The following is a 13,109-nucleotide window of genomic DNA, read 5'->3' on the forward strand; positions in this document are numbered from 1 at the left end:
TGGATAGCTGCTACTCTGTCGTCTGACAAGTATGCGCACATTATACTGGAGTTCAACCAGAGCCTCAAGTACGTTGTGCACTGCACCGGTGTAAGCCGACTCTCTGATCCCCAGCAACCACAAGTCCACGATGGTGAACCCGTCGCCCAGCAGGACTGACTGGAGAATGTGATGGTGAGTCAGCATCTGGAACCTCCTTTCTTTTAGGAACCTATTGAGAAGCCTCAGGTCTAGGATGGGGTGAAAGCCGTCGTCTTTTTTGGGCACCAGAAAGTATCTTGAGTAGTACCCCTCTCCGTGGGAGGTGGGGTCTACGAGGCAAATGGCTCGCTTGCACAGCAAGATGACCACTTCGTTCTGAAGTACCAAGGCCTGGAGAGGGTCTGTAATGAAAATATTTGTGATTCCTGGAAAGGGAGGAGGTCCCAAGAGGAACTGGAGCATGTAACCGCTGTGCACGGTGTTGAGCACCCAGATGTCCGAGGTGCAAGTGCCCCAATAGAGTGCCGAGAAGGGGGTCTGAGGCCTGGGGCAGCTGCCTAGGGTAGTGGCCCTGGAACTGCCTCTTGGGATGCTGGTGCACTTAAATTAAAAATTTTAAAAAGTAATTAAGTGATACAAACTGTATAGGGGTTTGTTGAATTGTGAGGTTGATGCAAATTTAAAGTTAAGTATATGGCTCCAGGCCTACAGGAGAGTATAAATTGGTAATCAGTGTCTTAGAACGCCAGCCGTTCTAAGCGCCAGCCAGTCTAAGGGCCACAAGTCCAAGGGCAGTCTGAGCTGTGGCAGTCTAAGGGCCACAAGTCCAAGGGCAGTCTGAGCTGTGGCAGTCCAAGTGAGAATAGGTAGAGCGAGGACCTTTTGCTTTTCCAAATCTCTCCCATTGACTATTAGAGGCCTCGCTCCAAATCTTAACATTAGCTACATTTAAGTAACATTATTAACCCTTTGCGGTCCATTTATTCAGCGCCTGTCAGGTGCGGCAGGTCTTTATTTTATTTTCACACAAGCTGTTTATTTTACATGCGCTGTTTCAAAGTTATTTCATTCACAGTAAAACAGGTTTAAAAGGCACTGCATATCAACAGGACACTCAGTACTGCATCTCCAGCCCTGCCCCACCCCTTTTTCGCTGTATTTATCACATATCTCTTCATAGTCGTGCATCCTGATGAATCATCTCCTGATCACTCGTTTTATCACCAAACTCCTCAATAATGTGATCCAAGTCATTATTTTATTACTATAACATCTCAGAAAGCTTGGCAAATGTCCGTGATATTTGTTTAGGGCTGGATGCAGAAGCAGTTATCTTGTTTGTTTATGTCCGTGTTATGTCTGTGGTGCAGGGACTACGTGTATTGCTCAGATCCACCCCTTTTTTAAATGATTTTTTTCGGCTTCTCTTGGATCCTTTCGGTCTCACTCGGTCATTGAAAGGTTTTCTCAGCTTTTTCCAGAGAAAAAACGACCAGAGACCTGAGCTTGATGTCTTTTTGTTGATGTCGGACAGGGTCCGACATAGGACCGGAAATGGTTAAGGTGGTGAGTGTGAGTGTGGTTAAATTGAATATAGGTTGAAGTGCATTGAAACTATTGTTTTGCCTAAGTATTGTCTTAGCGCAGTTCAGCAGCTGTTATCCAGTTCCCTTGCAAAGTGAGGGTGCGAGAAGAGGCTGTTGGAGAAAATCCAAACCTATCAGTGCTCTGGAAGACGCCAACTACTAGACATATCTGTACCCTCCCACTACTACTGTACCTCTCTGTCTCACCCGTCCTGCTATGACTGTCTCTCACATCCCTGTTATTCTGTCCTCTCACTCCTGTCCTCTCTCCGCCGCTGCTCCCCTAACCCATTTAGCCTCATCCCTCTGCCTCCCCCCTCTCCACTCTATCCCCTCCCGCACTCTTCTGCTAACAAAGCTGATTTCATCTCTGCCTTTGCCCTGGGTAATAATAATAATAATAATAATAATAATAATAATAATAATAATAATAATAATAATAAATACTGTGTCTAAAAGGCCAGGCAGAACCCACGATTCATTTATTCTTCAAAACAGCAGTGTGGGCTCTCACGGAGAAAACTGAGTCGTGACAGACAGCTAAATTCACCATATATGGCCATAAAGGGGCTTTTTAAATGCAAATTTCCACATGCGAACAATTTTAGTGACATTAAGATTTACTAACATGTACTACTTAGAAACGGCCTACAGTATATTGGAACAAAATACAGGTAACTGCAACACAAACGTTAGTATTGTCTAGTGTTATTTTGGTCGTTACAGGATAAACACTGGTTTCAATATTTTTGTTTCGTCATGTTTTAGCAGTGGTAATTATTTAAAACCTAAGACCAGAAACCCTAATTAATAAAATAATACCTACATGTGTTCATTTGTACCAGGTTTTTATTTTAGGCAAATTAAAGGGCTCAGGAGCACTGGTCTTTAATTGAAAGCTCTCCTGTTTTCAGTTTTTGAGACTCCCGTGGTGTTTGGAGGTCCCGCTGGGCAGAAGGCTGTGTCTCTGCTGTGAGCTCTATAAGGGTCTCTGAACAGGTGTCTACCCACAGGGCTGCATAACAAGCCTTGTATCCAACGAGGCTCGACAACGCTAAACAAACAAACAATTACAGCTCTCCTCACTTCGGGAATCACATCTCACCTGAGACAGAGAGAGTTGGAGAGAAGGGAAAAGTGCTTTGGCCCCAGGCTCCTTTCAGCTCAGAGTGTGCCGCTGGTGTAAATGCAGCCAGCTCACACCCATTACAAACATCAGCTGGTCTTGGAAGGTGGAGGTGCCGGTGGAGAGATCTCACTCTGAGGGTTTAGAGAAATTGGCCCTAATTACAGGAGAATTTTGTTTGGAGAATTGGGAAATAAATTATAGACTTGAGGATGGCTATTTTAGGTTAAGTCCTGGATTTTAATTTCAAAACGGTTAATTTCCGATGAATCCCATGCCCTTAACTTTTCTATTTGCCCCACGGACCATTATTGGTGTCTTTATATCAACTTTATTCACAACACAGACAGCACAAAGACACATTCAAAAGATAAACATTACCTTTTATTACATTTTTCATTAAAACTAAATCTTGGACACAGACATTAACATAGTTTTTGGCTATCTATACCATTTCTTGAGTGAAAAGACTATTTGAGAAAAGCTCAGATGAAAATCAGGGGCAGCTCAGATTGACAGCCTATGGTGGTTATCTAAATTAACATGGAAATGCAGGATCAGGGGTAACAGGGTTTTCGACCCAGGTTTTTATGTAGTTTATCTGAAGTGTGCACATTTTAAGAAGACATTTCAGGCTTCTCTATTGGAGCAAGGTGTTTTTTGGATTTGCTGTTGATTCCAAACAGACCTTAAGCCCACAAAACAGCAGGCAATCTGCAGGCAATATTTTCTGTCAACTGCTGAAGAAACATTTTTAAGCCATTTAAATTAGGGGTGTGCTGTTACTCATACTCATGCTCTGAATTGCTTTTAAAGAGTATTTATTGGCAGGTATTGAATAAAAAAATGAATATGTGGATTTCGAAACAAGAAAAGGTTTCCTTCACTCACATTTATAACTGAATACAAAACAATGGCAATTAGCTTCCAAGGCTATAAACTTAGGCAGTAAAAATGTCAGGGCTCCAGCTGAGGAAAACACTCAATACGGAACTTAATTGCCACTGATTGGTACTCAGTTGTAAAAGTGCTGATAAATACTTCTTAAAAGCAAATCTGAGGAAGAGTATGAGTAACAGCACTCTCCTAATTGATATAGTAGTTCAAGCCGCAATACAGTACCCAAACCGTCTTGATTTGAACTAAGTGTACATTGCTTGAAATGATCCACTACAACAAGTTGCCTGTTATTGCATGGGCTTCAGGACTATCTGTGATGATGGATAATTAAATGGCATAGTTCATAAGGCATCTGCAGAACTGAATCTGGAGTTTGCTATTGGATGAATGTACCACTAAAATTCTGAGGTATATCACGTTATCAACCAGTGTTGAACCTGCTTGTTGAATATTTTCTCAGGGCACCTACTTTTGTAAAGTGCTGCAGGGTATTCAAGTTTTGTAGAGTAGACAGGAATTCAGTGCTGCCTGTCATCAGAAGAAGGGTTAAAAGCACCCCTTAAACATCCCTCAGGTGAAACGGGTAGTGTTCACTAGCCTGTGAGTTGTTGCTAGGCCGCTGTGTGACCTTGAGGTTATGTCTGAAAATAATCAGCTAGATCTACTCACTGCAAACAAACTAGAGCGTAAACAACATCACATGCTGCCTCAGCTGCTACATTATCAAGGAATCTATGAAAAAGACCTAGGAGTTTATGTCTTCATCTAGACAATGTGGGGAAGTTATAAAAAAGCCAACAAGATGCTTGGATATATTGTGAGAAGTGTTGAATTTAAATCAAGGTAAGTAATGTTAAAACTTAACAATGCATGAGTAAGACCTCATCTAGAATATTGTTCACCTCGTTACAAAAAGGATATTGCTGCTCTAGAAAGAGTGCAAAGAAGAGCGACCAGAATTATTCTTAGTTTAAAAGGCATGTCATATGCAGACAGGCTAAAAGAACTGAATCTATTCAGTCCTGAACAAAGAATACTGAGCGGTGATCTGATTCAAGAATTCAGAATTCTAAAAGGTATTGACAATGTGGACTCAAGGGACTTTTTTGACCTGAAAAAAAGAAACAAGGACTATGGGTCAACAAATAGAGATTAGATAAAGGGGCATTCAGAACAGAAAATAAGAGGCACTTTTTTACACAGAGAATTGTGAGGGTCTGGAACCAACTCCCCAGTAATGTTGTTGAAGCTGACGCCCTGGGATCCTTCAAGAAGCTGCTTGATGAGATTCTGGGATCAATACACTACTAACAACCAAACGAGCAAAATGGGTAGAATGGCCTCCTCTCATTTGTAAACTTTTTAATGTTCTTAAAATACTTTCCAAAGGTCAACAGCTAAGGAGAATCAAGACTAGGGGGAACCTGAACCATAATCAATTTGTGGGTTTTTGGGCTGAACTGAAAAGACAATAAATAATTTGCTTTTTCTTTGGGTTTATGTGGGTGGCAGTTCTAGTAATGAAGTAACACACAGGCAGCTGTGTGATTAATCTTTTTTCTCTCCCGCTCTCATCCCTTGGGTTTTCCCTTTTATGATGTTCAATAAGTGTGTGGGAGGGGTGCCAGAGAGCTGTGGAATGAAGATGAGATATTCATTTGTGGCAAGGAGACAGTATGGAGCAACTTTTCATGCACACACATACAACATTACTTATTTAACCTGTCTAGACCCAAGCCAAATTCCTTGTGCACCTGACCTCTTATGTTGGAAATACTGGAAAGAGTACAGTTGGGTGTCCAAAAAAAAAAAAGTATTTTTATTAAGTGCATTAACATTTTATTTGTATTATATATATATATATATATATATATATATATATATATATATATATATATATATATATATATATATATATATATATATACAGTGCCTTGCGAAAGTATTCGGCCCCCTTGAACTTTGCGACCTTTTGCCACATTTCAGGCTTCAAACATAAAGATATGAAACTGTAATTTTTTGTGAAGAATCAACAACAAGTGGGACACAATCATGAAGTGGAACGAAATTTATTGGATATTTCAAACTTTTTTAACAAATAAAAAACTGAAAAATTGGGTGTCCCAATATAAATCTGACTAACTTTGGCCCTTACCATCAGAGTAAAGTTGTCAGCACACAGGTTCTAGAGGCACATCATGCCACGAACAAAAGAAATTCCTGAAGACCTCCGGAAAAAAGTTGTTGATGCCTATCAGTCTGGAAAGGGTTACAAAGCCATTTCTAAGGCTCTGGGCCTCCACCGAACCACAGTCAGAGCCATATTGTCCTAATGGAGAAAGTTTGGGACAGTAGTGAATCTCCCCAGGAGTGGCCGTCCTGCCAAAATCTCTCCAAGAGCAAGGCGTAAAATCATCCAGGAAGTCACAAAGAACCCTACAACAACATCCAGGGATCTGCAGGCCTCTCTTGCCTCGGCTAAGGTCAGTGTTCATGACTCCACCATCAGAAAGACATTGGGCAAAAATGGGATTCATGGTAGAGTAGCAAGGCAGAAACCATTGCTCACTAAGAAGAACATGAATGCTCGTCTCAAGTTTGCCAAAAAGCACCTGGATGATCCTCAAGAGTTCTGGAACAATGTTCTATGGACAGATGAGTCAAAAGTGGAACTTTTTGGCCCCGTTATGTCTGGTGAAAACAAGACACTGCATTCCACAGTAAGAACCTCATACCAACGGTCAAGCATGGTGGTGGTATTGTCATGGTTTGGGGATGTTTTGCTGCATCAGGACCTGGACGCTTTACCATCATTGAAGGAACCATGAATTCTGCTCTGTATCAGAGATTTCTACAGGAGAATGTCAGGCCATCCGTCCGTGAGCTGAAGCTGAAGCACAGCTGGGTCATGCAGCAAGACAATGATCCGAAACACACAAGCAAGTCTACATCAGAATGGTTGACGCACAAGAAATTTTTGGAATGGCCTAGTCAAAGTCCAGACCTAAACCCCATCGAGATGTTGTGGCAGGACCTGAAACGTGCAGTTCATGCTCGAAAATCCACAAATGTCACTGAGTTGAAGCAGTTCTGCATGGAGGAGTGGGCCAAAATTCCTCCACGGCGCTATGAGAGACTATCAATAACTACAGGATGTGTTTGGTTGCAGTTATTGCTGTTAAAGGTGGCGTAACCAGTTATTGAGTCTAAGGGGGCGATTACTTTTTCACACAGGGGCATTGGGTGTTGCATAACTTTCTTTAATAAATAAATGAAATATGTATCAAATTTTTGTGTTATTTATTCAATCTGCGTCCCTTTTATCTAATATTAGGTTTTGGTTAAAGATCAGATAACATTCAGTGTCAAAAATATGCAAAAATGCAGAAAATCAGACAGGGGGCAAATACTTTTTCACGGCACTGTATATGCAATATAAAACAAATACATAGACAGGAAGCTTAACATGGCACAACTGTACACACAGTGATCGAAGGGGATATGTAAAGCAACCTGTGTATACTGTAACATGGGAGCCACAGAGGGACCTCTCCCAGCTTGACTTCAATGGCACTCCTTATGAACAACTTCCAGTGCCTCATAAAAGTCTACCATGGTAAAAGCACAGCAAAGTGAAATGAAGCACAATAAAAGCATAGCAAAGAAAAGGCAAGCATTGTAAACCACAGAGATATGGAAAAGCTTATTAACCTGCTCGGTCCCGAGTCCAGGTTTGTTGAAAATTAAATTTGGCTGTGTTATTTGCTTTTCATGAGACCAATATTTGGGACCCCGAAATATTGAACGTTCAGTATTCTGAACGTCCGCACCAGAGGGCTCTGGCTGACGGTAGCATAGACAATTTCATATGAAAAATGTTTGGTATATTGAACAAAAGGACCAAGGGGGTTAAAAAACGTGGCAAACCACATGGTAAACTTTCCCCCACACAGGAGAAACTGCCAGGACAATCCAAACTTCTAAGCCATACAGCCCTTCTGAAGAAGACACCCTGCAATCATCAGTTTGTAGGACCATACACAAAGAGACATGTCTAGAGGCAGCCAGAAATCTTTGATACAAGTTTGGAGAAGACTGGTGAAAAATGTAAGGCAGCTGTCATGTTCACAATGCAGAGTGTGTCTCAGACTGAGGAGGCAGGCAAGAAATAACACCAAATATATTTCTAAAGCAAATAAGAAACCACTTAAGACTCTAAATAGCCCGTAAACAAAAATGTTTCAGTCCTTTTAACTGGTAACGTTATTGTGTGCTTTAAATATATATATATATATATATATATATATATAAAAAAATATATATATATATATATATATATATATATATATATATATATATATATATATATATATTTATTGCCAATGCTGATTTGTAGTAAAGAGAGCAACTAAACCCAAACAGCAAATGCAAGTTTGGGTAACACTTTACATTAAGTGTCTCTAATTACTGTGTATTTACATAGCAGTCACTTAGTAAATACATGTGTACTTACACATAACTACACAGTTACAATGTACTTGTGTTTTGCACAATATAACCCTAACCCTTTTCTGAAACAATTGTGTAGTTACATATAGTGTGCAAAAATATTTATACATTAAGTACATTGTAACGCTGCATAATAACATTGTAATTATGTTTAAGTACACATGTATTTACTTAGTAACTACTATATAAATACATAGTAATTAGAGACACGATGTAAAGTGTTACTCAAGTTTGAAAGACATGAGAAGAAATCTATGCATAAACAGTTGCAAACAACCAATTAATTCATCCATGTTGACTCCATATCTGAAAACAACCAGTCTACCAAAATTCAAATTTCTACTGAATTTCATGCAAGTATATTCTTCAAATTAAATAATAATAATAATAATTACAAAACTGTCCAGGATGACTGCATCACAGGTATTTTTCAGAGTTTAAACTGTTCCTGCCAGAAGTATATTCGGCCACTCTTCAGCTCAGTGTTGATTCATGTAGGTGAGGTTTAGTGTAGAGTGTTACGTTATGCAACACTAGAAAGACACCTTGTTGCAAATGTAGTGAATTCTTGGACATTAAGACTGATTCACAGGTTAGCTGTACTTTCCAGTGCTTGCTATTAGGGGTCCGGCAAGTCTCTTCCTTCACTGCACTTCTTCAATGGCAATCATCTTTCTCAAGTGACTGTTACACCTCGTTTCCATGAGCACAGATAAAGCACCAATCCAAGCTGATCCGGTTTCTCCCGCATTGCTCCTTAAACCCCACTGACAGCCTACCCTAGTTCACCTAATTGAGTGAAAACTCAATTTCCATGCAATACGAGTTTTCGACGGATGGTGCCATTTGTTTCCCAGCATGACTTGTGGCTAAAGTCGCATTCATTTGTTTTAAAACCAAAAGGTTGGATGATATTGCTTTGCTTCTGACAATCCTAACAATTCTTTTGAGGTTCTTGTTGCTAAATTATTTTTTAAAAAAATACAAGAATATTAAAGCACAGAGAAACCTGTTCACCCCAGGTGTGGATTAAATGTTTACACCCACTTGTCACTTGATTGGTCAGTCAGGGGCAGCTTGGATTAGCAGGTTGGCTAAATTAACATGGAAACACAATATCAGGGGCAGCAGGGTTTTGAACCCGGGTTGAGAGGTGCATGGAAATGAAGAATTACGAGTGGAGCAACAGAGGCAACAGCACTGTACAGGGAGGGTCTGTGCCACTTATGATCGGAAACAAACCTCTTGGTGCAGAACTATACAATAGTGACATATGTGGTCAGTTTCATTTTCCTGGTAGTTTCCTTTGGCTCAGGTTTTACTGGCCTGTGAGCTATTTCTAGGCTGCTGTCTGACCATATGTCTGCAAGTGTGTATCACACAGGAAACCAAAGAGATACGGTGTATCTGTAGAATTAATTTCTTATGGTGTGGATTCCAGCATACTTATAGCAAAGGATACAAGTCTAAAAAGATAGAGCAGCCAAAAATGAAATATTTATGATGGAAAAATATAAAGAACTGCTACACCTTGCACTGAAATATATTTCTATTATGCGTAGCCACTTTCTGACCCTTGTAGCTAGCCTCTGTAGTCAAAACATCGTGAAAGGAGGGGAAATGGCGGCTAACTTCTAGTAACAGAGTACGTGCACTCTTGTTATTTTACTTTACTACTGCTTACTACGTTTGTTTTTAAACCTTAAGCTATGTTGCTAGTTATACTTTACTCCTGCCTGTATGTATACTCGCTATGGTAAGTACTCAGAAGACAGCCACTAGAAAGACACTATGTGTAGCCTTCATTCCGGTGAATAAATTCAACTGATTGCTGAAACTGTGTCTCGTTATTTCACCGACTCAACGATCCTGAAGGTCCAGCACAACTTACTTAAGGGAATACTCTGTGGAGTCCAGAACTCTAACTTCACCATTAATGGAACTACCATAGAGTGCATTTGCAGAAAGAAACTTGCTGAGTGACACTTTCTTATTTTGTCAAATCCTATGTAGGCCCACTTGTGGATTTTTGCTGATTTGTTTTGGTCATTTTTCTTATTTTGTAATTTTTTTTTTTTTATCAATTTCCATCTATGATGTTTTAGCATTATAAATATTAAAACAGATGGCAAAAAGACTTATTGCATAGCAGTTTGTTCCATTCCTAGTTTTAGTATGAGTTTAATATGACACACCTGAGCTTGTTATACACTGGGCTAATCAAGCACATATTAAAACCTGGACTACGTGAAACTGCTATGCAATATCCCTGTTAAAATATTCAAATACTACTTCCACAGTAAATATTTCATTTTTGACACATTTTATAGACCGTTGTCCTTTTAAACTCACTAACCTATCCATTATTTACTCACGATCACATTGAAGCTTTTTTGAGATTGCCACTAGTTTTAGCTGTCTGTGTGAGTGTGTACTTGAATCTAAGAATGTATGACTATTATTATCACCTATGAAAGTAGCTCTGTATGCTATAATTGCATAGTTCACATGGGAGTGTTCTTGTAAGTTAGTCAACTCTTGGTCTAGAACACAAACTATATTAGACTGTGCATTCAGAAAGTGCTTAGTGCCATGTAAGTTGTTAAGCCTATTGTCTAACAGTGATGAAACAAGAAACAAAAAAATCTAAACCTAATACTATTCAGAATCATTTCAGTGTTTGGGTTTGGATCCTCTTTTCTGAGTTCAGTGGCGGGTAGCTGGTAGCCTGATGTTGATTGGCAGATTCCTGTTACTGCCCACTGCCTAGTTACAGACCCTTGTTGTAAATGACCGTCTTGTTGTTGGTTACCGCGGCGATCTCAGGCTCCAGTGCGGACACCTCAATCTGTTCAAAGAGAAGATACCACTGGTTATTGATGCTGTTACATAGCAGGTTTTATCTAGGTTTGCTACTATTCGATTTTTATTTTTTTGCCAAATCGACGATTAATATCGACGTTTATTTTTGAAAGAATTTAGTTTTTTTCGATTTTTATTTTTCAATTCAAGTACTGATGAAATAGACCTTTATGCTTTATGCGACCTCGTGGTTGGTGGTCGTCTTCGCTTTCAGAGAACCAGGGTTACGTGAGTAACCTAACGTTCCCTTTCAATTTGAAGACGGCCACCAACGACATTATGTATGGGATAATGTATACCACAGCCGCCGCGAGGGAGAAGGAACGGCAGCATATGAGGGACGCATCAGAACTGCATAATCCCAGGGTTAGCGGTGTGAGCTTACACCATCAAGGACCCTCGTGCCTAATGAAGGCAGGGCAGGATCTACCACATTAAGGTGGTAGAACCTGCAGAAAGTATGCGGCGTAGCCCAGCTAGCCGCAGTACAAATATTGGACGATATGATGAGGGCCCAAGAAGTAGCCAAACCTCTAGTGGAGTGTGCGGCTACCCTCCCAGGCGGGGGCAGGCCAGCACCATCATGCGCAGTCGCGACTGTGTCCACAATCCAATGTGAAAAACACTGCTTTGAGAGGGGCTGTCCTAGGGTCTGTGTCCCGTGATGGGCAAACAGCTGGTCAGACTGACGCAGAGCTCTTATCCTATCCACGTAGCATCTCAATGCCCGCACTGGGCAGAGGAAATTCAATCTCTCATCCTCCTCTGAAGAAAAAGGGGGTGGATGGAAGGACTCCAGTTCCACAGACTGATTAATGTGGAAGGCTGTGATCACCTTGGGGAGTAAAGCAGGATTTGTACGCAGTGACACCTTGTTACTATCGTCTCTAATATGCATGCAGGAACTGTGCACCGACAGCACCTGCAGCTCACTGACCCGCTTAGCCACGAGGAAGGCTGTCTTCACAGACAGATACTTCTTGATTTTTCTGAGGATGCAACATAGACAATGGATAATTGCAAAGCATATGACATGGTTTATTTAGATTTCCAGAAAGCTTTTGACAAAGTCCCGCATAAAAGATTGGGAAAAAACTGTCCTGGAGAAAGTCTGCATCTGAGGAGCTCACCTGCGGTTCGACCTGCCCCACGTGGGAGTGCAGGGAGGGAGCAACACGGCCACCTGTCGGGACGCCTCACATTCCCAGTGGGATCACTGCAAGATCTCCTCCATGGCTGGCCCAAAAGTATGTCCTGGGGATGTAGGTGCATCTAGCAGCGCGGCCTTAACTGCATCAGGAACTCTGGCTTGTGACAGCCACAGCTGTCTACGAGCCACCACTAGGCTAGCCAGGCTCCGGCCAAGAGTTTGCCCTTGAAGGCCAAATATATGTAGCAGCGTGCTGGACAGAATGCGTAGTTCGGTGGTCATCGGCTCAGGGAGAGTCTCTGGCTAAGCCTCCCACCGGCAGGACCTTGACCAAGATCACGATGTTGGAGTCTACCAGGGGAAACCCCGCTAGGCCCAGCTTGTCCGCGCCTTCCAGGGAGGCAAGCTGTGCGGCCTGCTTCAGCACGCTTGAAGCTGAGGCCGGACGATCCCAGGAGGAGCGCATATCCTCCATGAAGTCCGGGAACTTTTGCGAGCCAGGGGCCTGCGTCCGAAAAACGACCCGGCGTGGCTCTGCAGCTGGTGTCCAGGGGACCTGCAGAAACGCTGCAGCGCGTCCCATCAGCGACGATGTCGAGTCTGACAGTGGTGGAGCGCTGGCTCAAAGCTAGGTTCCACCTTGGCAGGGGGTTCAAGCTCCCCTCTTACCTCCATGCCGGAGGAGAAGGATGCTCTGTCCCAGGAAGGCGCTATCGAGAGCGTATCCTCTTGTGCCAGCTGGGGCGCTTCTTCCTATTCACCCTGATCTCCCCTGGGGGAGGGAGGGTACGGTACTTGGGGCAGGGTTGGAGCTGGGACTGCGGCTGGAGCCGCAGGACCTGGGGTATTTGTCCCTTGAGGTCTATAAAGTCCCTGGCCTGTTCAGACCGCTTCACCCTTCTCGTCTGTGGGGATGGGGAGAGGCTACAGGAGGCCTGTGCGCCGGGGATGTCCAGCAGGGGGTCCTCGGGCAGTTCCAAGAAGGAACAGACAA

At 42.1% G+C, this 13,109-nt stretch overlaps 1 protein-coding gene across 3 annotated transcripts in view; it reads right to left on the bottom strand.

The window, feature by feature from the left end:
• Window positions 1-7,956: 7,956 nt before the first annotated feature.
• The window catches only part of LOC117408890 (sideroflexin-5-like), a 62,711-nt gene continuing 57,558 nt past the window's right edge, over window positions 7,957-13,109 (bottom strand). For all 3 annotated transcript variants that reach the window (XM_059003870.1, XM_059003856.1, XM_059003864.1), the window contains one exon: window positions 7,957-10,951. In XM_059003870.1, coding sequence (XP_058859853.1) covers window positions 10,947-10,951 — 5 coding nt within the window. In that variant the 3' untranslated portion in view covers window positions 7,957-10,946. The remainder of the gene's footprint in view (window positions 10,952-13,109) is intronic.

Source organism: Acipenser ruthenus, chromosome 2, assembly GCF_902713425.1.
Source record: "Acipenser ruthenus chromosome 2, fAciRut3.2 maternal haplotype, whole genome shotgun sequence".
In the NCBI taxonomy this organism is placed as follows: Eukaryota; Metazoa; Chordata; class Actinopteri; order Acipenseriformes; family Acipenseridae; genus Acipenser; species Acipenser ruthenus.